Below are 24,252 nucleotides of genomic sequence, written 5' to 3'. Positions count from 1 at the left end.
CTGTCTCACGGGCCGAGAGCTGGGAGAGGACAAGGGGTGGGCACGGTGGGTTCGGGCAGTGCGCCTCCTGAACAAGGGCACAGAAACCAAAGCTGTGGCTGTCCCAGGGAAGGCTGCGCTAAACATTGCCTCTGCTTCAAAGTCACCAGTAAAGGGGGACGTACTTCTAAACAGATACCCACAGTGTAGAGACTTCATCACTGCTCCTTCCTGAGGCAGGGAGCAGCTCCCTTCGTCCTTTTCCTTTAAGCTGAAGGCAGAAGTCCTTGGTGGCTGTTTCTGTTCTGATGCCCGTGTTTCCCCATCTCATTCTCTTGCTGAGCAAATGAGAAGCCCAAGTGCTTTCCAGAGCATCAAAGGTTTCCTTGGTTCCAATTTTGCATTCAGTCCCGGTTTCTCCCTTTGTCATGCCCACTGTCTCCCACACCTGACACCTGGAGATGACTTGGCCTTGCATGCCTGAGGGCATTTCTAGAAGCAATGGCAAAATGGGGTGAGTTGCTTTTGGAGAGGGGTCTTTCAAGAGTAGAGGAAAAGCACAGCAGTATTTAATTTAGTTTAGACTTCCAGCCTCTCTCATCTACTAAAGATCCTTCTGGGGTGTCAGAAAACTCCAGAAAATTGTCATCGTGTTTACTGCAGAAGCTGGCTGCTCCCTTATTGCTGGTCAGCGGCCGCGTGCAGTTGTACTTCGTTTATGAACTGTTTTGTATAAAGTATCCATGCACTGTGGGCTACCACTGTCTTTCTGGAAAGCCACTGACCTGTTGTGTATGGGATTGTGTCAGGGCATGAGATCAGCCTTGTGAGCAACTTCATGGCCATGTGCCATGGCATCAGTCACGTAAGATTTGACTTTGTGGACTTTGAGGGAAGCCTTGTCGTTCTCTCCTCTCTCCAGGTAACGTGTCCAGGTTCCCTTCCAGGCTCACTTTCTTGTGACACAGCTCACAACCTCCAGAATTGTTTTCAGATGACTGATCTGCCCGTTCTTAATCTGAGCAGCCCTTTCCATAGTTCCTTGTTTGACCAAAAGCAAACCTGTTCTGGCTTGTCTTTGGCCTCAACTACATTCATGGCCTTGTAGGTTCCACCAGCTCTCTAATCCCTTGCACATTTTAGCCTGCTTTGTTATAATATAGCTTAGAATATGCATAATTATATTATATGCTTTATATTAGATGTATTACTTTACTTTGTGGTGTTTAGAGAGAAGGCAGTCCTGCCTTTAGAGTAGGCTTCAGTTCAAGTAAAACATGAACAGGACAACGTATGTCAAGCCTGATAAAACAGTGATCTGTCCCGCCGGGTTATAGCAATGGCTTGTTTATCAGTGTTTTTCCTTCCTTACTGAATTTTGTGAATATCGCTTCTTTGAAAAAATCTGCTCAGCATGACACGTTTGGCTACAGATTTTTGGCACCTGCTCAGAATTGTTTGCTTGGCTGTGGTGGTGAGTTCCTCTCCGTACTACCACAGCCGTCGTTTCCTGCTCTGCCCTACAGCAAAATGTTCCCTCTGGTTCTGCTGGCGCGCAGCTTGCTGAACCTCCCCGCGCGGGAGGGCAGGGGTGGGAGGCAGGGCAGCAGCCGAGGGAGCTGACTGCCTGCTGTCCGTGGGCTGAAGGCATGTGACCTGGCTTCAGCCGCTGTCCTTCGCCCGCCGGGTTCAGCTTAGAGGTCAGGAAAATCCAGGCGGCCAGGGAGTCAGTTTGGCATCAAGTCTGAAAATTGTGGTGGGAACGCAAGCCTTGCTGTGCAGCGCTTGTAGGCCCTGGAGGGTGATGGATGTGCAGTTTCCCTGCTGAGGCCGAAGGACCCACAGTTAATCCCTGTTCCCTTCCCTCTCTTCCAGGGGCTGATAGTTCTTGGTGAAGCGTCACCCCCTGATCCTGCAGTAGATGATGCCTCCCGTCCCGTTAGTGCTGAAGTTAAGCTGGAGCCTGGGGCTGACCGGCTGGTAAGTGCCAGCAGCAGAAGTGACTGGGTCCAGATACTTCATGGATTTCGGGTAGGGAGGGTTGATCCTTTAAGCTGCGATGGAGAGAGACCTTGAACTGTGTGTCTGGCATGGAGTAGCCTCCTGCAGAAGCACCTGTCTGTGGGACTGCACGTAGAAATTGCACATCTCTTGCTCTGTATAGCTTGTCCCTTCCCAGATTATTTTGGGGTTAATAAGCGATAGGATTTAAATGCCTTTTAGAACAGAGTTCCTCAGGGTACCTTTGTAATATGCATTAGCATTTTGTGAAGCTTAAAAATCCTAACTAATCCTTTCCCTCTAGCAAAAGAGTACCTCAAACTGAGAGCAGCACAATTAGCAAAGGCTTCTAAAGATGTGGCTATTAATATCTGCCTGAGTGTTACCCCTTGGAAAGGGAACTAATGATTTCAGTGAGGTGCCCTGGAAACTCTGCAGACTGCCAGGTATTTATTATTTAATGCAGAAATGTAGGCCGCAGACCAAAGGCTTGGTTGTACTGTTCAGCCTGGCTGTGATTACTTTTGATCCTGGGGGACACACCAATGTATTCAAATGGAGGATTCTGAAGTTGTAGTGTGGTGCTGAGAGAAGGGTGGTCCCTACGCGGCTCAAACTCCCGTTACCGAGTCCTGATGCCACGTTTGGGGAGCAACGGAGCTTCGCTGCCATGGGAGTGCTGGCAGCTCAGAGACCGGTGTTCGATGTAGTTGGTACAGATACAAACCTTGACTGGAGGTAACCATAAAATTGTACTTTGAGTGTTTTCTCCTACTGCTGGGAAGACTTTGCCAGAGTTTTCCTGATACTGAACGATAATCTGAAATACTGTGAAATTTTTTATTAATGCCAGACCACAAAGGGGTTATTACGAGTGGCTGTAATAAAGTGTCTCCTTGCTTGACACTGGCTTTCAGATGTGTGTTTGGAATTTAAGTCTTTAATTAGCAGATTAGCTGAGCCCAAAACTCTGCTGTGTAATTTGGTACAACGAACAGGCTTAGCTCATGACTGAAATAGTAGATGGTACTTCAGATGAAAACAGCCACGCTGGAGGAGCAACGGGAGGCTGGAGAGCCAGGATGACAGGGGCTGCCACAGGTCGTGATTGAATCACAAGCATTACGCAGTGTCTGGTTTTGAACAGTAATGTCAGTCTGTCACGCATGTCCCCCCCTTTCATGCTTTAACGCAAAAAGTGCTTGGAGAATAATAAAAAGCGCAGTGACGACATGCTCTGACTCGCTTCAGAAATAGCATGCTCCTGCAGTGATGAATTGGCTGTTATTTGGGAGCTAATCTGTAAATGGCAGGCTGATAATGGAGATAAATGATCAAATTTAACAGTGATACGAAGAATATTTTCTTCCCTATCTGTTCAAATCAGGGCGTTTTATCTGGCACGAGCGTATTTGCAGCCTGGGAATCTGAAGGACTGTGTCCCACCTGATTTTGTCCCTCCACGTTAGAGACATTTTCCATATACTTACGAAATCATCACATTGTCCTTTTTCAGATTGTCTTGGACATCGTCTCTGTATGTACAGAATAGAAAATGTCTGTGGCGTTTCTGATGTATGGAAAACAAAACGCTTGCTTGGCCGGTGCTGCCCAGCGCTGCTGCTTGCAGCCGTCTGACTGTCGCTGTGTTTACTCGTTTCCCGCGTTGTCCCTTTCCTCATCCCTTTCACTCGGGCGTGAGCTCTTCAGGCTGCAGTGCTCAGGCGATGGAGGCCTGATCTCTCTCGCAGGGCTTGGAGGTAACAGCGGCACAAATCGTATACACCGAGAGAAGTGAAGAACAACATTTTTGGTGTAAAGCAGGCTGCAGTTTCCTGCTTGGCACCTTCTTGTGCCTGCTCCTGCAGCCGTGCTTGCTGTCCTGCAGGGTAACTCCTCCTGAAAAGCACCTTTTACTCCCCTTCCAGGCGTGGCTGCTGGCGGATGCGCACATCACGCTGCCAGCTTCTCCGCAGCAGTGCTGGGGGTGTCAGCCACCAGAAGTGCTGCCTCCAGGTGCCCTGCTGCTGGAGGGTTTGTGCTTAATTAGACTTGCTCATAAGGGTGGGGTGTTGAGTCAGAGCCTTCATCTGCTCCGAGCCAGAGATTAGCCCAGAGACCATTCTTGCTGCGTTAAGACACTTACTGGAAGGGTATCTCTTGGGCCTCTCCTGCAGAGGTGCTTATCATTTTGGCACTCTTTGGGCTGCTTAGAGTTAGGCTGCTTTCTAACCCCCCCCACCCCGGCAGAGTAAGAGACGGGTCTGCAATGTGGAGCAAGGGGAGGAACCCATCCTGTCTCATCCCCAGCTCCATTCTGTATCTCGTCCAGTCATGGGTACCTCCCTTCACTGGTGTAAATGTAGGATACGTGTCCTCAGGCATTGGCTTGATACGTGGGATGTGGCTGGTAATCCCTGGGAGGAACTAACCATGTTGTCAGTGGAGGGAAGGGCTTTGCAAGGAAGGCCTGGGAATGTCTCTTGGGAACTGGAAGCTCAGTATGTGAATTTGCCTGAAGACAGGAATAACATGAAGCCCTGAAGAAATAACTTGGCTGTTGATACTGGTTCACTGCTTCTATTGCCAATCTAGCGAGGGAGGTGCACTTAAAATTTTTAATAGTAAATGACAAAAGATATTGATGGAGTGTCTTGATAAGGCTTTTCCCTGTGTTAGGGGTTTGTATCTAGTAAGAGGTGAAGGTCTGAACCTGTCTGGGTTTGTTTGGGGTTTTTTTGGAGCACGGGGGACGTTCCTGGCGTTGGGTCAAGACTGCCGTGAGAGCCCCTGGCAGCCCACAGGCTCCTGGTTTCTTGCACAACAAGCAGGGGTGCTAAAGCTGAATCTTTGATGCACCCCTAAGAATCCTAGGGAACCTAAAGACCTGGGTGGACTTCAGGCCCCAGGCATACCCAAAACACAGGGAAGAGCTCAGTCTGGAGCATTGATGTGATCCTGGTGCGATGAACGCTTCTCTGGATCCCAGCCTGGCCGCCCAGCCAGCCCCAGCGGAAGGCACAGCATTGGGACATGCACCCAGGCAGAGCTGGTGCAGGAGCTCTGCCTCTGCTCTGAACGCTCCTGCAGTCCTGCTCGTTCCGCTGTTGCTCATGTCAGAGCCTTTTTAGGGTACACCCATCTTCAGTGTGATAAGGTGAGCCTGGGCTGGTTTTGATAAACTGACTTTGGATGGATGCTTTCCAGCTCCTTCTCAGGAAGCAGAGGGGTCACCCTCTACTCCTGTCTTGAACCACTGAGATGGAGACGCTTCTTGGGGAAGAGGTTCCTCCTTTAAGACCTTTTCTGGAGAAGAAAATAAAAACCTTATTTCAAAAGAGCTTATGAGTCATGTGTACCCGCCCTCCTGAACCGTGGGTGCCTCCAGCGGAGATGTCATGTGAAGGCTCAGCATTGCCGAGCCTCTGGAAACCAGAGGGAGAATGTTCAGCTCCTGCGCCAGCTTCACCCGCCAGGGCGCTGCGTTCTGCTTGCGTAATGCTTCTGGCGCGGTCTGATCTCGCCCCTACCTCCGTGCGCTCTCTGGCCGCGTCTCGGAGACGAGGCTCGCTCTCTCTGATCCTGCCTCTGCGTGTCTGCTCCCTGCCCCAGGAGAAGCAACTTTTTTAGCAGAAGTGTAGAAAACGCAGCAAAGTTCCTCAAACAGGCAACAGGCAGAAGTTGTCTGTGCTGGTGGAAACTGCTCTTCCCTTTGGTGAGTCAGGTCCCTGCTCTTCTGGAAACCCTTAGTCCAGCACTGCTGTAGCCTGACTTCAGCTGTTCGTTGAGTTGGGGGAGTGATTGCAGGGAAGGTTTTAATCAGTGTGGTACCGATGCTTTTGGCACGGAGTGTGTGACCAGCAGGGGGGCTGGCTGGCCACCCGGCCACTATGTAGAGAAGTCAGACCTTCTCTTTTGTCCGTTTTCACTAGTACTTGAACTGCACCCCTGCCCTTGCGTGCGTGCATGGGGAAACCCAGCTAGAGAGACATTGGCCGTGAGTGTAGGAAGTGCTGCCCGGAGGAGGAAAATTTGAACCCCAGGGAGGAGGAGGAGCGTGTCTGAAAACAAACCGAAGGGGCTGCAAGGATGAGATGGGGGCGATGAGTGCCAGGGCTATGAACACGCTGGGCCATGCCAGCCCCTGCTGGGGTGGAGAGTGGGAACTTCACTGGCAGGAGGTGCAAAGCCAGTGTGTCCTTAGGAGCTGCAGTGACATCCCGGGGCCCCGCTGAGGCCGCTGGTAGGGCAATGGGAGATGTGCAACGTTCAGTGCTGCAGCCAAGCGTTAGCAGCTGCCCACTGCAGAGCGAGGGGGTTTGGAAGTCAGAGCTAGGGCAGAAGGCACTGGGGAGCTTTGTGACTTTAGCTTAGTTTTCACTTGCTTTCCTCTGCCAAAAAGCCACAGCTTGTGTGCGTACTCATTTCGAATACTTTTTAAAGGGCTATTTGGACCATGTTTGCACAGGTATTTAGTTAAAATGCAAATTCAGTTTCACAAGTCTGTTCTGCTCTCCTCCTGTTTTCCCCCCAAAGTGCTTAGACAAGAGCTTGCAGCCATGTGGCTTGGAGCACAACATCAACCTTCAGAAGGCGCCTGCGAGGTTTACAGGTGGTTATGAACTGGTTTGCACTATTGAGACAAAATGCTAAACTCTCCTTAAAGACCTCAGCCTTTCATGCTCGTTAGTGGTTGCCTGAGGGGCACTGAAGCCCTTTGGTTCTTGCATTGAAAGCGCTGTGGTGTATCCATCCTCTTGCCAGAGCTGCTCCCTAAGGAGTTCTTTAAGTCTCCGGTCTCCCGTTCCCATAGTGACTTCTGAGCCCTTATTTTGAAGTCCTGTGTGGAAACCTATGGCTACAGTGCAGAATCCTCAAGTAGAAACTGGAAATAAGAAAGTTGTGGCTATTTATGAAGCTTTTTTTTATTAATTTATGATCTTTCTCATCCTTCCTTAGAGTGTTTCTGGGTCCCAGCCACTAGAGAACTTGGGTATTTCTGCTACAAATACTCCTGAATCCCATCCTGCCAAGCCCTGTGGAGCACCAAGACCCGTCAATGGAGTTATTAACACGTAAGTTGCTTGCATATTATGGGAAGAGTTTGATTTTTAGGATCTTGACCAAGTCCTATTGGGAACCAGCCTGTAACATGCTGGTGGGTAGTAACTGGGTTGGTAACGGTGTAAATGGTCTCTTTTTTGAAAAAAGTAGGGTAGTAGATCATGCTTGGAAACATTTTGGAGGAGATTGCTTACTTGAGCTTTTCTGCTGCATTGCTTTTCTGAAAATGGTATTAGACTGAGCTGTGTTTACGTGAAAGGCCCTGCAGGCAGCCATGCAGTGAGCATCTTCAAAACAGTTTCTTTATGGGTATTTTTCATACACTTGCAGATTGCATCATTCAAAGGTACTAGTGGCCCACTTGCAGGTATTTTGCAGAAGTATCCTAACCACTGGCCGCCTTTACTGGAGATCCAGAGGAACCCAAATCCCATTGATTTTGGGAGCAAGGCTTTCTAAATTCTTTGTTTCTCCAGGCTGTTTTTGTTGAGTAAGTCTTTAAGTGGGTAAAAGAAAACAAGTGAAAGAAATTCTTCTATGCTGCAGGATGATTTCAGGGTTGAACCACTTGAAAACCCTTCAACACACGGTGCTTCCAAGCTCTGGTAGTGCTAGAGAAGCATTGCCAGCACCATTGCTTAGCACCTTGGGCAGGGATGCTGCAGGGGTAGGAAGCACCCATCAGCTCACTCATTGCTCCAGCTGAAACACTGCAGGCTATAACAGAGCCTTTTATACGCCTGTAGCCTTTGAAATACAGAGCCTCAGACCACTGGGCTTTAATGTTCTGCAATTTTAGAAATGAAACACTTGTAAAATATACATGACAAGGTTCCGTGGATGAGGAGTTGCACTGGTCTTTGGTAGGTGGCGTCGGTGTATTGATGCCACGGTAGGGCAGGGTTAGTGCGTGTAGGCAGGAAAGTCCTTTGTACTTCCAGTGTACTTCCTTTGTACTTTGTGTAACCAGAAAGGTTAATGTTAAGATCGCACCTTTCTGGTGTCGCTGCTGAGAGTTGTTAGAGGCACAGTTCTCAAATACTAATCAGAATCAAGTTTACATTGAGGTTAAATATGTTTTCTGGAAAATTACATGTTCTCTGTCTGGTGCTCACTGGCATTTAGACTCACGAGAACCTGTTGTAGTAAGATGCCCTGAACTGTAATTCTGGGGGGAAGCCGAATTCTGGGATTAAAGCTGTTCACGTCTCGAGTGGCTTTTGATCTTGCTCCGTGTCCAGCTTTACATGCTATTTTTTGTTCAGAACTTCCAAAGCTATTTTGTCAAAGGTTCAGTGGTGGGAGAGTCTGGAAAGTGACCACAATAAAAGCAAAATTTAGAGTTGGCTTAATAGAAGCTATTGCCTCTTGAAACTGCAATGCTTTAAACTCAGCTTAGGGTGTTTGCTGAGGTCTGAATCGTGAACCTGGCTGGTACCACTGGGTAATGTGGGATGGCTGAATGAATAACAGCATCTTTTGTGTTCTCTTCTTTTCTTGGGCAGTCTTCAGCCTGGCCTGGCAGAACACGCTCAGGGAGATGGCCAGGAAGCTGAGGAGCTCTTGCATAAAAAGCAACGACTGAACATGGTTTCTTCATCTTCAGATGGAACGTGTGTAGCAGCTCGCACTCGCCCAGTACTGAGCTGTAAGAAGCGGCGGCTTGTTCGACCTAGCAGCATTATGCCCCTTTCCAAAAAGGTCAGTGCTGTTCATTTGTCTCCCCGCTCTGGGAATGTTGGCAGTTATTAAGAGGGGGAAGAAAATGGGGAGGAAGAGGAGGACAGCGAGGCTTTAAAGGCTGTTGGAGAAGTAAAGGAGAAATGAAGGAGAAGCTTTCAATTTGTTGAAGACTTTTATGAGCTGTCACTTGGTAGTGGAGATGTTGAACTCTGTGGGTTTTCTTTTCTAAAACCAACCAGCCTGAGGGGAACCTCGGGCCAGGTAGTCCAATATGGTACGGTCTGGGCAGTCGAAAGCGGCTCTGAAAAGTCAAGCGTTGGGAGACTTTAACTCTGAGCACAGGAATTAACGCAGCCCCAGGAACTCACTGCTGCTGGCTCAAAGAGAAACTAGAGCTGCCTGAGCAGGCATGTGAGGGATGTCTTGCAGAAAGCCTGCTCAGGTGACCACGTTCACTTCCGCTGCTTAAGTTTGGAAATCGCTGAATGCTGTGGCTCTGCTCCTGGGTTTGGTTTCTTTTTATTTTATTTTTTATGTTATAAACGCATAAACACTCAACCCTATCATCACCATCATTGACCTCGAGGCAATCAAACATGCTCTAACATACAGGGCTACCCCACCGCCTCTCCTTCCTTGCCTGTCCCGCCTGAATTGTTTATAGCCGTCTGTGGCAGTACTCCAGTTATGTCAGTAGGAAACAGGGTTGAAAAACGCCCTTTTTCACTCTAAAGATGTCCCTGTAAGTGTCAGCTCCTGGCATACAGTGATGGCTCTCTGACCCAGCTGATCTCAAAAAGGCTTTTTTCCCTCTCTGACAACTGAATTGTGCTGCCTCGTGGTTCTTACAAACGAGGTTTCAACCTAGATAAAATTAAAGACTTTCAGTCAAATTTACTAGATGTTAAGCTGTCTGTGCTGATGGGTCGTAGTTTTCAGTTGTGTTTATGCAAAGTGAAAGTGTCCTTTTACGAGCAGAGACTAAAGGAATGGGGTTTGTGCAAGTTATTAAAAAACCAAAAATCAGCTTTTAGGATGCTTTCCGCGAGCTGTCGAAGGGCAGTGTGTGGCGAGAGCCCTTGGACACGTTGACCTCTGATATGTTGACACTATTCTCTCTCCCCTTCCCAGGTCCATCGTAATAGCCTGGTGCGATGTAGCTGTGATGTGAACCCTTCGTGTGCTCTGTGTGGCACTCGAAGCTCGATGGCTCTGGAAATCCAGTACGATGCCCCTTTGCTGGAGCGCCTCTCCCAGCTGGACTCATGTATTCATCCTGTCCTGTCATTCCCAGATGGTAAGCACAGCAGCCACGGAGCTGCCAGGGAGCTGCTGTCAAACTGGGTCCTGAGGTGGGTTACAGGGATGCCTGGGTGTGCTCCAGAGCCTGTCCTCCATCCTGGGCTTCCAGAGGAAGTGCAGATCTGCTGGAGTACAGCCAAGCTTGTTCATCTGCAAGTATTTTTGGGAGCAGAGCATTTTGCTGGAGTGGAAGGGTTTGGGAAGGCGTTACACCTGAAGTCTGCTCTGCTATGAACATGTTTGTTACAGGAACCTGACCTGGAGCCCCACTCAGGTGCCTGGGAGTCTGTACGGGGACTTGGGTCTTAGGCTGGTGTCTTTGTTGTTATAAACCACTTGAGAAATACTTGCTTCTGCAGAGTTTGTTCATCTCTCTCAAATGATTTGTGGATTGGTTTAAGTCACAGGAAATTTTTTTGACCTTGTAAGGAATTGCAAATGATCTTCCATGGTTCAGAGGGTACAGTAAGAAGGGATGTTCCCGTTAAGACACTCATTTCCCTGTGTTATGGTATCAGGGTTAATCATCATTAAGAGTAATAACTAACCAACCCTGACTGTGGGGTATTCACAGATTTCATGTGTAGGGACTTTTCCCAAGGGAAAAGGAGTAGTTTTCAGAGTCTTTTGCTTCCTAAGCTGCCAAATTAAATACAAGCCTGTTCTTTGACCAAAAACTACTGGCTTGCGTGAGATTGCTGTCCATCTGTCGTCTTTTTCCTCTGATCACAAAATACAGGACCACAAACGATAGGAACTAGTACTTCTATCAGGAGAGCCAGGCAGTAAATAGATCCCAGTGGTTCCTTTCCTCGGTAGGAGTGCCTGGCTGCTTGAGGCGTAGTGTCCGCTGGCAATGCTGGGAGGAAGGTGTGTGTCCCTGCTTCTCGTAAGGATGTCAAGTGGTTGGTCAGGTTAAGACACTGGGCTGATGCGTGTGTTTGGGTTTAAATTCCAGCTTTGCACAGACTTTGTGCAACAGCAGGAAATGCATGGAGTGTCTGGGTGCAATTAATCTGGCATCTTTCGCTAGCACTATATTTAAAACAGACTAAAATAGTAAATTGGTGCTATTTTTAAAAACTAAATCCCCACCCCCCACCTCCCCGTTAAGGAATGTTCATGGAACCGAAAGCACTGAACTCCTGAAGCAGAAACGTATTTCCTGATTTCACAGCACTTGTAATTCTCTGTCCATAGCATTAAATCTAATATCTTAGGAAGCGGTGAGAAAAGCTGTCGTGTTCTGTTGCAGCATGGCCACCAGGCAAATCATCTTGTCCAGCATTCGCTTCCCATTTTCTTAGTGTCAGCTGCAGCCAGCTCGCATGGTAAAAGATCCATCCTGGCTGCATGATATTAAAAACTTCGTTTTTAAAACTATATGGTGTAAAGCTTAAAACACCTATACAGAAATACCCACACCCCCACCCCCACCCCCCCACCCCCAATTAACTTTGATTATTCACTAATACTTAGTGTAGTTTTGCTAGGGTTGCTTTTTGGAGGTGGGGATACTTTTCTATCCAAACATAAAGCCAGGTAACGTGTGCAGGTAGGGAAATGGCTCTGCCTGACGCTGCGGGTCTGCGTCAAGGTGTCTCCCTGCCGGTGAGTGTTAAAGCAGGTTGCTGTGGGTGCTCCCCCGTGGTTATTTTGGGGGCTCACCTTGAAAGCCAGCTGTCTGGGCCGATGGACAGGGGCTCAGTTAAGGCTTCGCGGAGGAGCTTGTGAGGTGGAGCCTGGCCTGAGAGCTGCGAGCATGTGCTGACTTTCGCTTTGAGCCCGTCTCTGCCAGCAGCTGGGGATCTCTGGTGCGATTTGCCAAGGGCAAAATTGCCAGGTGCTGCAGGAGGAAAAAGATCATTTATTCTTCTGGCAGACAGGGCAAGGCATCGTGGCTTTTAACCTGTTGCTCTTGTGTTTTGTAAGCGCTTTGTCCCCGTCCTTCGTTTTTTTTTTGTTTTTTTTTGTTTTTTTTTGTTTTTTTTTGTTTTTTTTTGTTTTTTTTTGTTTTTTTTTGTTTTTTTTTGTTTTTTTTTGTTTTTTTTTGTTTTTTTTTGTTTTTTTTTGTTTTTTTTTGTTTTTTTTTGTTTTTTTTTGTTTTTTTTTGTTTTTTTTTGTTTTTTTTTGTTTTTTTTTGTTTTTTTTTGTTTTTTTTTTCCTGGTTCATCTGATTTCTCACTGGGAATTTTCAGATGATGTAATAACCTTGGCAGGGAGGATGAGAGCTGGGGCTCTGGGGCTCAGCGCGGTTGCCATCTGCCGGTCCCCGGGAGGCCTGCACCGCTCGGCCGAGGAGGAGGAGCAGAGGAGTGACGGTGTCACACGGACTCCGGTGCAACCAGTGCTGACAGCAGGGCAAACCAGCAAATAACTTATTTTCTGCTGACAATGTTTTGTCTTCCGTTCTTCCCCTCCCTCCGACCTACCCCCTCCTTCCACAGAAGTGTGGGCTGCTGGGAGGGGATGAGTTTTCAGAAGAGGCCATTTTCCCAAAGTCAGACCACTTCAACACAGTGGTGTTGCAGCCTCGCTGGCAGCATCCTTAAAGGACTGGCTTTGGCCCCTCTCTGTTCTTTGGGATGTGTCCCCACAAACCAGTAGTGGTGGCCGAAGAGCCCTTCCATAGCAAACAGATGGGGCTAAAGCAGAGCTTTAACGATCAAGGAACTTGAAATGCGGCTGTCCTGGCTTTTTCCCGAGAGTCAGGTTCCCCCTGTTAGCAACAGCCGACCCCAGCCCGTGCTCTGCCAGCGCTCTCCATCCTGTTTGCCTGCCTGGATCTGCTGGGGCTTTCCAGTCCCTGGAACTGGTGAGGAAGTATTGGGGATGGGTTCAGATATCGGCTGTTGAGACTGCCAACGGGGCTTGCATCTCTGCTGCTTGCCCTCTGAGATTACCCAGATGCAGTTTCTCAGTCCCACGGCAGCTCCCGATGGCCTCCACGTCCCCCCTGCAGGTGCAGGGTGAGGAGCTTTATTCCTTGTGCAGGGCCTGGGAAGGTTCATCTCTGCTCAGGGTTGCTTCAGAGTCCTTGTGCAAATGTCACGTGAGCTCGAGAGATGTGGGGGAGGGATGTTTGTACCACGGATGCTCATCTTAGTGCTTTTAACCCGTAGTTGAGGCAGCGGGAGCTTTCACTGGGCCATGTGTCCTGCTGGTAATGGTCTGTTGGTCTGGAGACCAGGGAGGGCAGACGGGTGGCACGTCCAGTGGCAATTGCTGGTGTGCAACGATCTTACGGGTGTAGCTGGAAAGGAGAAGTTCATGTCTCAGTAGGTCTCCTCTTAACCCTAAAGGTTTTAATGCTTTTCTGACAAGGATTTTGGCCCTCAGGTACGTAAAAGAGAGCTGGGTCTTGGAGGAGACATAGGCAGCAGTATTTGGTGATCAGGTCGGAAGTTTGAGGCTATGAGTATGAAAGGAAAGCTTATTTGTGGGACTTCTGAGGCCGGAGTAGTTTGTTGCTCCAGTTAATGTTTTTTTTTTATAGTCTGCCTTAGCCTGTCTGCACAAGAAAGACACTGAATAACCTCGTAAGCATTCTGTCTTTCGGCTAAGGTCAAGAGCGCACATCTGTATGGGATGTGGGAGAGACAAAGCTTGAGGCACATGAGCAAAAGTAGCATCTGCCGAATCTCCCAGCAGTGCAGCGTACTTGTGCTCCTCATGAACCAGCAGGATTAAATAGGGACGGGTACTCTGGGTTGCCGTGATCTGTGCTATGCACAGAAACCTCAGGCTCGAAACACATCAGGTACCCAGATGATTACTCGTGAGTTGTCCTGCTCGCAGGTGGCTGTGTGGCCCATCCCTGCCTGGGCAGCTCCTGGCAAGCAGCAGTGCTTCTGCTCCTCGAGCCCCCGAGGCGTGCTCGTGTACACAGCTTCCCTTGGGTGGCTGGGGGGCCGCGTCAGGCAGATCAGCGTCGCACAGTACTTGGCTGGCTTTGGGCTTGACCGGAAGTCGAGGATTTCAGCTGAATTTCTCTCTTCCAGCCTGTCCCTCTGAAGATTTGATGTGCTGAGATATCTCAGATTTTTGGAAGTCAGATCTGAGGCAGCAGACTTGAACCTGGCAGAGCATGACACCTTCCGTTGTAAAGATGCGTGGTTTTTCTGACAAAGACTTTGTTTTCCTGCCGGCTTATACTTGGGCTGTGGATCCTGTAGGAATCTGCTTCTCTTCAAGAGCTTCAGATTAGAAACGCTGGTTCCCAATGCTGCAGGTCCTCCCAGGCATAGGCAAGCCAGGCTTTATAGGCAGTCAGTGCCTGTATGTTTGTTGAGGACTGTTCTTATTGGGGGACCCAGGGAGGATCATGGTCCTGCAGCTTTCTGGGGCATATTTTGGTTAATTTGAATGCCATGGTTTGTGTCCCTCTGCAGATGTGCCGACGAGCCTGCACTTCCAGAGCATGTTGAAATCTCAGTGGCAGAACAAACCCTATGAGAAAATTAAACCTCCCAAAAAGCTCTCGCTCAAACACAGAGCCCCCATGCCTACCAGCAGCCTGTCTGACCCTGCTCGCAAGGACCGCCACAAGCTGGTGAACTCCTTCTTCACTGCAGCCAGTAAGTGTCCTCCCTGCCTCCGCCACGTGCAGAAACATTGCCCAGTCTGGTGCCTGGCAGCGTGCAGTCTGGGAGGAGCGAGGAGAGGGAGGATGCCCTTCAGATTCAGCTCTCGGGGATGAGACCGCGGTACCGCAGGCGAGGGCTGAAGGTGAAGTGCGTGCAGGTTGTGAAGCTCAGGCTAGTCCCCGCTCATAGGGACCTCTTGGTCAGCCTGATGCCATGCTCGCGCTGGCACAGGCAGTACTACAGCTCATTCTGCTCTGAGCACATCTCCCCAGCGCCCTGATGGCGTTGAGCCCAACCTGCCTGGATTTGTGGAGCTGGTAAACTCTGCCCGAGCCTCCTGTGCCAACAGAAAGAGAGGTGAAAACAGGCGTTTCATAGCTCTTTCTCTGTTCCCCTCCTCAGAGCGCTCACATCAAAAAATCCAACCAGACAAGGCACACAGGCCACCTTTAGACGATTTTACGGCCATGTCCAAGGCCGAGAGAGCGCCAGAGCGCTCGCTTGTCCAGCCTCCTGCCTATGACAAAAAGCGATTGCGAGACTGCTCATCTGAGAGGAGTGAAGGTAGGCTCCCACGGCCAGGTCTCTCGGGGGGAGCTTGGGCTTTGCTGCATATCCAGCCTCTCTCCCCCTTCCGCCTCGTAGAAGGGGGAACGCACTGCTTCTGGGCCTCGTCGCCACCACAGCAATGCCTCGTGTGCTTCTTCCCCAGGGCCTCTCGAGCTGGCAGCAGCCATCAGAAGGTGCTTCTCTTTCATGCAAAGTGCTTCTCAGCACTGGCCGTTTCTGGTGCACATGGTCCTCTTCTACTCACCGCCACCCCGCTCTGGGTTTTTTGCTAATGTCATTCTTCATTTTCTCCCACCCTCCTTGTGTAGTGCTGAAGCATCACACGGACATCGGTGGCCCAAGCTACTTGTCAGCAGCTGCGACCCCCGCACCTCACAGCCCTATAGCACGGCAACTGTCCACCTCCTCGGAAGGCTCCGCTCCTGCCAGCACGAGTTCACAGGGCACCTCCAGCACAGCCGTAAGTATCCAGTGCCTTTCTGGAGAGGATTCTGAGCTCAGCTCCATCGTGGGGTCTCAGCTTTTGAGCAGTTCAGGCATCTGAGGCTCGAGAGTGCTGTTTCTCTTACCACGCTGGACCCGTTGTTTCAGCTGACGATAGGGTTGCTGGCCCTCTTTTTCACTCTGACTTTGGGTCTGCTGGGGCTACAGGATTGTTACTGGCTGTGCGGAGAGCCGGTCATCTGCAACTACAGGTTCGCTGTCAGTTCAGTAACTGCTGGTACGTGTTCTGCTCTCAGTGGTCCCCTGGGTTTTGGTTTCTGAAGTTGTCTGGGGATGCCAGGAAGAGGAATAGAAGAGCTGAGCACCAGCAGTGTGCTGCTGCTGCTGGTACCACGGTGCTTCCACCCAGACAGCTTTCCCTCCGTGGCCTCAGTGGCGCTGGGGTTGGGGCTAAGTCACGGGGCAGTGGCACAACAGTGGTGGCTGCGATCTTCACCTACCCCCAAGCTTCAGCAGTTGTTTAACTCGTACTGTCTTCCAAGACACACTCAGCCTCCCAAACTGCTAACGGGAGACAGGATCTGGGACCTTTATGAAGCTGTGTCTAAAAGCTGTCGGTGAGCAGGAGCATAACTCCCCCCCACTGTGCTCTGGGACAAATCGATGACGCAGCTCCTCCGCCAGACGTCATCCATCGCCCCAGCACCTGACCCACGTTAACAGAAGCCCTTGGTCAAACAGAAGCCCCTGCTGACCTCTTAAGTGTCCCAGTAAAGAACCTGGCTTCTGTCTGGCCGCTCCTGTTGGTAGTTTGTGCCACAGCCTAAGCTGGATGCGACCCGTGGATAATGGAGCAGGTCTCCTCAAACCCTGGTAGTGAAACCAGGGTGGTTAAGAGGCATCTGTCCGTGGCAGAGCTGAGGGCACCACTTCCAGCTCAACCTTGTGTGCCCTTGTCCTTGCTCCAAGCTTGTTGCTCTGGGGCTGCCATGTCCCAGCTGTGTTCCTTCACTGCAGAGTTTGCTGTTGTGTCATCAGCTGTGACATCAGTGAAGCACCCTGTGATGGCACAGGGTGTCTGAAGAACACAACAGGCAATGGTAGTCTGCCTTGAATGTGCTAGGTGTTTCAGAGAAGAGGACAGCTCTTCTTGGCAGCTCTGGCGTGTCAAGAAGACGTTTCCTTGTGCTTCACACACACATCTTGGTCTTCTCTTGCTGCTTTTTCTGCTGCTCTTTCACAAGCTCATTCAGAAAAGCAAGATGAAGTGTCTTCCCTCCAGCGGCCAAGTCCTGCAAGAGCGTTACAGGTGCTGGGGTCAGGTCTCTGGGCTCAAGGGTCTGGGTCCTGGGTTCAGGCGCCCCAGTCTGACGCAGGTTTGTATGTGCTCCCCAGCTGGTGGGTTGAGCATCACTGTTGACAGTGATACATTGGGATTTCCTTGCTGCCATGGCAATAGTTGCCCACCCACTCTGTCCTCATCCAGCTTCACACAAGTCCTGGGGTTTGGCTGTGGCAGGCCCCTGGCAGTCAGGTTCCCACGTGTTTTTATACTAAAAGCCTCAGGGATCAAAGGAGACAGAGAACATGGTAAATTGCAGGTGGCTCTGTTGGGAAGATGGGCCGTTTGCTTACCGAGCTGATCCAGGAGGATTCATGTCACTGTACCGGCAGTGCTGCTGTCACAGGTTTGGGGGAGGATTTTGGGTAGACAGATGGTAGGAGAGCACCCAGTGTTCAACCAAGTTTAAATAGATAAGTGTGGAGCTTATTTCTGTCTTAGAAAATCTATTCCAGTCAAAAGCGTGATACAGATGGAAGCTGTTAGGCTTTTGTTACAGCTGTCATAACCTGAGATGAACTCCTGTCTGGCTGCTTCACGTTCCTCCACTGTCACAGTGTCACCTGGGGTGGGTCCACACCCCTGCAGGGACATGAGCAAGGGGGGGCTGTTTCCAACAGGATGGTTCTTCCCTGTTTCCTGATGGTCTCACTACTTTCTTTATGTTGGCCGTAGGGAATTGGATTCTATGGGAACCTTTTCTTCTTGCTGGGTCAGTTTATCAGCCGGATCAATCTTCTGATCCGCCTGGCTGTGCAGTAGCTGCTGCCAGTGTGGAGATGGTGGCTGGAGCTCAGCAGCCCTTGCTTCAGTGCCTGCAGGACCACTGCAGCCCTCGCCCTTGTTTGTACCCTCCAAACTAAGGATTTGTGGTTGGGAGAAGGACTTCCGTCAAGCAGTAGGTTCTGATGCAAATTCCTGTTGGTTCTGGAGTCGCCGTAGGTCATGCGTTGCCATTTTGTACCAGGCCGTGTCCTTTTTCCATCCATGACTTAACGTGACAAAACCTACAACACTTTCTCACGTGGTTCTTGTCCCCGTGTTACAGCAGCCAAGGAGAAGAAGAGGCGAAAGTTCATTCGACATTAACAACATCGTCATCCCGATGTCCGTTGCTGCCACGACTCGTGTGGAGAAACTGCAGTACAAAGAGATCCTCACACCCAGGTACAGGCCCAATCCCTGGCTCCCGCGGGGTTGTCATGTCCCAGGCTTTTGCTGTGCCACTGCCCTGGCCTAGGGCTTTGCTCCCCGTGGCTGCTAATGCCAGTGAGCAAAGGGGCTTTCTTCTTCCTTGAAAGCAGGAGAAAGTTTGGAAAATTTCCGATCATATTGATGCAGACTTGCCGAGTTAGGGAATATGTTGTCTGAGTGTCCCTCATGCATGGAAATCAGCTGCCCTGCTGAGGTCTCTTTGTGCAACCTAAAGTCACCATGGTTGTCCTCTGTCCTGCTGCAAAGCTGCTCAGTATGTTGAGCCCAAGGTCCTGGTGGTTTCCCAGCTCCACACATGTCCGGGCTGGGTGGTGGGTGCCTGGGCTGGGTTAATGCTGCGGTGCAGGGGCGCCACTGCCTTAGGTCACGCCAGCCAGGAGAAGCTCTCCTTTTTTTCTCTCTTCAAGCTGAGTACCAGGAGGGGAGCTGTCAGCTCCTGTTGGGATGCTCTCGGATTAACACCATGGATGAGATGCGTTGCTGGTTTTCACACCTGAGTGCTCAGTGGGAGCATGCCAACGTGCTGCAGCACTGGTGCAGCTGCTTCGTCCGGGCTGCGTGGTTTCCAGTCCTTCTTTTCCCTCCCAGTTCTCTAGGTCTGATTCCCAACTTACCTTTTCTTCCTCCCGCTCCCACATACTCTTCTGAGGCCCCATTCAGAGTGGGGCCATGGGGGGAGCCCGTTGCTGAGCCAGAGGAAGAGGAGGAAATGCTGCAGCATCTGCTCTGCTTCCTCTGCCCTTGGCAGGCTTCAGCCGTGCTGCCAGACCAGCGCCCCGGGCTGGGCAGGGAGGCAGAAGGGGGAAGGGCTGCAGCAGGAGGAAGCTGCCAGCCTTGCTCTCCATTCCCGACCCTCCCAACGTGGAAGGACGCCTCCCAGCATTGCACTTGGCGGGTGCGAACCCACTGCGAAAAAATGTGCTCAAAATGGAGCAGGCTCACAAGGGAAGGGGAGAAACCATGGTCTGATAGCACAGGAGAGATTTTGGTAGGCAAGTGTGGCCACTTGGCTTAAAACTGAGCCTAAGTATGCTACTCATGGTGGCAGGCTTGTACTTTTTCTTTCCCAAAAGGCAGCGTTAGGGCATGCAGGGCGTGTGCTGCTGTGCTTGGCCGTGCCCGTGGTTGACTGCCCTTTGGTGCTGTCTGTTGCAGCTGGCGTGAAGTGGACATCAGCGCTCTGAAAGCAAACCCTGATGAAGACAATGAGGAGGTAAGAAGAGTTTTATTCCCGAGTTAGTGTGGGATGGGGTTGGCAGCAGCTGAACAGTGTCCACAGAGGATGCCGGAAGGGAGTGGATACAGGGACCTCAGCAAGGAGGTGTGGAGTTTCTTCCCTTTTTTTTGCCACAAAATGGCACAACTGGCATTGCAGAAGCCAGCCTGGTGTCGGTTCCTTTTCAGGAAGGGCGTGATAAGGCAGAAGTTGGATTAACTGGCTGGGTACAGCTGAATCTGAAGTCTGATTGCTGTCAGGAGACCTCTCTGGGCAGCAATCTCTATGGAATAGTCTAATCAAGAAATCACCACCAGTCACACTGCTATAGTTACTATTTTAGCTAAACTGATAACGATGGTATTTCCTTAAACCTCTGTCTGAGTGCTTTCATTCTGGGATAAGTGGCTTTCCTTTGCTTTTTAGTTCTTAATCGCTTCCGAAGCACTGCAGACTCAGTTTAACAAGGTGCTCTTGCACTCACTGATAGCATCTGCCTCCCTCCAGACATAAACATTTGTTTAAATTCCCGCTGTCGCTAACGCTGGAAAAACCACACGTAGATGTGTGTTTAATGTAAGAAAGCTCTGACCAAGACCTCTACCATTCCCTTTCCAGATTGAGGACTTGTCTGATTCAGCCTTCGCTGCTCGGCATGGCAAGTGTGAAGAGATGGAGCGGGCCCGGTGGCTTTGGAGCACGAGCATGCCCCCACAGCGGCGGGGCAGCAGGTATGCCTGCCGGCACGGTTCCTCATCACTGCCTCGGGGCTGCCAGGGGCTGCCCCAGCGCACCAGCAGCACTCGGAGGCAAAGAGGGTGCGGGGGGTTTCTCGTGGCCTTCTCAAGGTGTTGTCCCAAGAGAGTGGAATGCTCTTGGGAGCAGTTTGCAGAGGCTTTAGTAGATCGGTTGATCCATGAAAATGGTTAAAAGCTCCATTTATATCCATGTCCTTACCTTCCTCCTATCGCTTGACACTCGATGCCCTTTCTGCAGTGTCTCTAAAACCACACACAGTTTCCAGCTGTTGATCTCATCACAAACCTGCGTAAGAAGAGATTTGCTCTTCTCCCTTTGATTGATGATGCTTTGTTTGGTTTTGAACCACTCTGCTCTTGGGCTGAACTACAAAGGCATGCAAACATGCACCTCGTCGTCTTAGTCTGGTCATGGTTTCAGTTTAGCCGTGTGCATGATCGTGCAAGGTTGTTTCTGCAAGGACTTATGCAAATGCAAGAAGGTACATTGGTCAAATTCCATTTGCGCTGCTGCTGCCGCCTCACTTCATCTGCAGCTGCATTTCCCGGTGCTGGTGTAGTGTGGGACATTTCGGTGTTTCTTTGCAAACTTTTTCAGCCCGTGTCTCACATCTGATGGCACTTCATCATAACTTAGTTTCTCTAAAGACCCTTTTGTAAGGACCTTGGTGAAAGGTGCTATGTTGAGATCCTGGCTTGGTCATTGAGGTGAACTCCAACTCATAGTTTTAGAAATGCTGGTGGGAAAGGACTTCCAGAGGTCTCTGGGCCAGCCTCCTGCAGGACTGCTGCCAGCAGAAGACCAGGTTGGCCATGGCTTTGCCTGCCCGTGGCTTCCATGGAGATTCCCCCAGAGCTGGGGCCAGTGCGTCTCCCCAGAAGGGAGAGATGGGGGTGTAAGTGTCCCTGCTCCGCTGGCCACATTCCTCAGCGCAGTCCGGGACATCGTTTGCTGTGTTGTGCTGAGAGTGACTTGGCCAAGTTTGGCTTGGTGGTCACCACATCCTGAGCTCCTCCTCAGCAGCATCCTTGCTCAGTCCCTCAGTTCCCAGCCTGGGCTCATGCAGGAGTTGTTCTCTGCGGCTGCTTTAGTCTTTTCTTTAGGAATGGTTGGAGGCCCTCATGGCCTGGTAACTTTTTCTTGCTATGATTCAGCCAGTACTTTGCTCCTTGGCTGTGGAGTACCTGGGCCAGGTAATAACCAGTAAACACTGGGTTAACTTGCTTAGTGTTCCTTAAATGTCATTCTCTTTGTGACCTGCTCCAGCAGATCTGCTGAGCATCTTGTGGTCTTCCTGCCTCGTGTGTGTAACAGATTGGTTTGGTTTTTTCCTGTAGCAGCTTTTAAATTGCATCTTGACTCAGCACAACGACTCCGTCTAGCTTGCTGCGGGTGTAGCTGTTTTATTAGTCTAACTGGGACTGGGTTTATATGTTCTGATGAACTCTTCGGCCAAGACAGGTTTTGGAATCTGGTCTTTGGCAGTCCTTGATTGCTACTTGCTGTTGCAGTTCATCTTGAAGAGTTGCACACAGATGTGGGGACTCCAGCTAGGTTTCTCTGTTTGCAGCCTGTGGGTGTTTTATCTGGGAATCTGTGTAGGTGCTCAAACTTTCTTAATTCTTGGTTTAAATCTTCTGAAGTCTAGGGGTTTTACAGCACTCCTACGCCCAACTGTTGAACTTGCTGCATTTTCAGCATTACTGATTCACTACGCTTGGTTCTTGAACTGCCTGGTGTCACATGGCATGTGGATGGTGGAAACACTTGGAGAAAATTATTTTGAAGTGTCTTGATTTCATAGCGTGGCTCCTCTGTGGTATTTATGTAGCACTCGCAGCACAGGAGACGTGTGGGGGACATAACCTTAGGCGCACAGCATCAGTGTTGCCAAGCTGCATCGAGACAGTGGAGATGGGATGAAGATGAGCCTGGATGAGTTCAACCTCTGGGCTGCGGCATTCCCTGCCTGTGTGTGCACCAAATCCCCGTAGCATTCCTCATCGTACGGCTGCTCGAGAAGGGGGTGGTGGAATGCATTGCAGGGTGGCATCAGGGGGCAGCGAGTGGCCTGGGCCACAGTATTGGTGGGAGCACAGCTGGGACTGAAACCAAGCTCTCAAATGTGTTCCTGTCTCAGGTCTTACAGATCGACAGACGGACGGACGACCCCCCAGCTGGGGAACCCTTCGACTCCCCAGCCAGCATCCCCCGATGTGGGCAACTGCCACTCCCATTTGGAGCTGTCCCATACCCACTCACCGCGCAGCCCCATCAGCCCCGAACTGCTCTCTGCCCCTCTTACCCCCCTCTCCCGTGACTCCATGCGGCTTCTGTCCAGCGAGGACACCCGTTGCTCCACGCCCGAGGCCGGCCTTGATGAGCAGGTGGGTACTGGCTCTGGTTGTAGCCACTTGCTCTGGTTCTGTTCCTGGAGGCTGGTGGGAAGGTCCGAGTGCTGCCTGTTGCTGTGTCGCTGCAGTGACTGCTGCAGATGGGTGTAAAGGTAAATCTGACGCCCAAACTGGTTTACCCTCCTTGCTGCGGGGAAGCAGCTTGGAAACCTGCATGTGGGAAATTCTGTCCAAATGCTTGGCTAGAGGGGATGTGGAGCGTGATGCCGTTCAGCGTTGGCAGCCGGATGCTTTTCCAGCGGTTTGTTCAGTTTGGAGGCTGCTGTGCCCTCACCACGTGTGCTAAAGCTTTCCATGCGCTGCTGACCTGGCTAGGCTGAGTCTGTGGCGGACACGGCACCGTGGAGCTGCCTGCTCCGACCACCACTGTGGGCAGCCAGAGTCGCGCGTGGAGAGGGAGCAGAGAAGCTTTTCGGGAGGATTTTCCATAGCCTGGTGTCTCTTCCCTTTAGGCTGTGCAGCCCTGGGAGCGACGCAGCTTCCCGCTCTCATACGATCCCAGGACAGAGTGCGAGGACCAATCTGACCCACAAGACCGGTTGTCGCGCTGCACCCGGCGCACGTCGGGCAGTAAATCCTCCCGGGAGACCGATGGCACTTCTGCTTTGCCCAACCTGGCCAGCCTCAAGAGCCGAACCCCCCTGGCAACACCCTCCTCCTCCTCCTCTTCCTCTGCAGCAGTTCAGCGGCCAGCGCACAGATAGAGACATACGGGAAGACATGAGCAAAACCAACACACAGAACTAACTCTTGGCATTAAAGCTTCCAAAATCTGCGTTTGATATTCAAACATCCTGCCGGGAATTTTCACAGTTTTTAGTGAATTTAAGGAGTTTAGAAACTGTTTTTTGTTTTCTTTTTTTTTTTCTTTTTTTTTCCTTCTCCATGTTTCCTTGTCACACAAATGAGAGCCCCCAGATTTCCTCCCAGTGGAGTGAAGCCTTGGGAGGGGAGAAGCCCACCAGACCCCCTCCCTCTTTCCTCCCCTCCCTCCTTAGGTGTATAAAACTAGAGCACAGGATTTAGCTGACTAGCAGACTTCGGGGATAGTTTTTCTCAAGCAAAAGGGTGTCTTTTTCTCTTAACCCGCTACCCCCCCTCCCTGAAAGGTTTTAGTGGAGTGAAATTAGTGGTGAAAAGAGATGTCTTGGGATTGCAACCTTCACTGGCTGTCCATCTGTCCCCATGTGCGGAGTGCCCATCCTGCACTTTCACACTCTGGCGTTTTCCTCCCCTAGGTTGTAGTTCCAGGTATCCCAGGGAATGGCTCTGCCCTCTCCCGCTCCCCGTGTTCCCCCTGATCTCACCTCTGCCCCTGGGGCCACCCGCCACCTACTCCTTCCTTCTCTCCTGGTTTGGGAGCAGCCGTTTGCTGTGCCGAGGTCTGGCTGCCCTGCCCGCTGGGGGAAAAGGAAGGACCCTTCTAGCCGCTTCACGCACAGCTCCGTGTGGGAGGAGTGGGAGTTCAGAAGCAACCTTGCATGTTTCTCCTGGGTCAAAGGGAGGGAGGGAAGAGTCCCCAGTCTGGTGCGGTTGGATGCTTCAAGCAGAAGCAGAAGTCACAATGCACTTGACGTGGCTGTTGGCCGAGGCCAGCAGCAGCTTAAATACGGGTAATACGGGGCTGCGAGGCCCCCATTAGGGGTGGGAAGTTGGGGGGAGGGCAGGGCTGGGCTG

General features: G+C 50.9%; 1 protein-coding gene across 3 annotated transcripts in view; it reads left to right on the top strand.

Moving 5' to 3' along the window:
• KANSL1 (KAT8 regulatory NSL complex subunit 1) overlaps positions 1-24,246 on the top strand; it is a 99,224-nt gene extending 74,978 nt beyond the window's left edge. Inside the window, exons 4-15 of one of the 3 annotated variants that reach the window (XM_009639650.2) lie at positions 1,855-1,959; positions 6,940-7,055; positions 8,550-8,745; positions 9,859-10,024; positions 14,421-14,606; positions 15,018-15,179; positions 15,494-15,645; positions 18,020-18,138; positions 19,342-19,399; positions 20,021-20,133; positions 22,302-22,548; positions 23,028-24,246. In XM_009639650.2, coding sequence (XP_009637945.1) covers positions 1,855-1,959; positions 6,940-7,055; positions 8,550-8,745; positions 9,859-10,024; positions 14,421-14,606; positions 15,018-15,179; positions 15,494-15,645; positions 18,020-18,138; positions 19,342-19,399; positions 20,021-20,133; positions 22,302-22,548; positions 23,028-23,279 — 1,872 coding nt within the window. In that variant the 3' untranslated portion in view covers positions 23,280-24,246. The remainder of the gene's footprint in view (positions 1-1,854; positions 1,960-6,939; positions 7,056-8,549; positions 8,746-9,858; positions 10,025-14,420; positions 14,607-15,017; positions 15,180-15,493; positions 15,646-18,019; positions 18,139-19,341; positions 19,400-20,020; positions 20,134-22,301; positions 22,549-23,027) is intronic. The other 2 variants (XM_035895131.1, XM_035895132.1) reach the window with 2 other exon arrangements.
• The last annotated feature ends 6 nt before the right edge of the window (positions 24,247-24,252 follow it).

This window comes from Egretta garzetta, unplaced genomic scaffold, assembly GCF_000687185.1.
Source record: "Egretta garzetta isolate BGI_Z169 unplaced genomic scaffold, ASM68718v1 scaffold385, whole genome shotgun sequence".
In the NCBI taxonomy this organism is placed as follows: Eukaryota; Metazoa; Chordata; class Aves; order Pelecaniformes; family Ardeidae; genus Egretta; species Egretta garzetta.
Note: the sequence above shows the minus strand (reverse complement) of the source record. Positions and strands in the feature narration are given on the sequence as shown.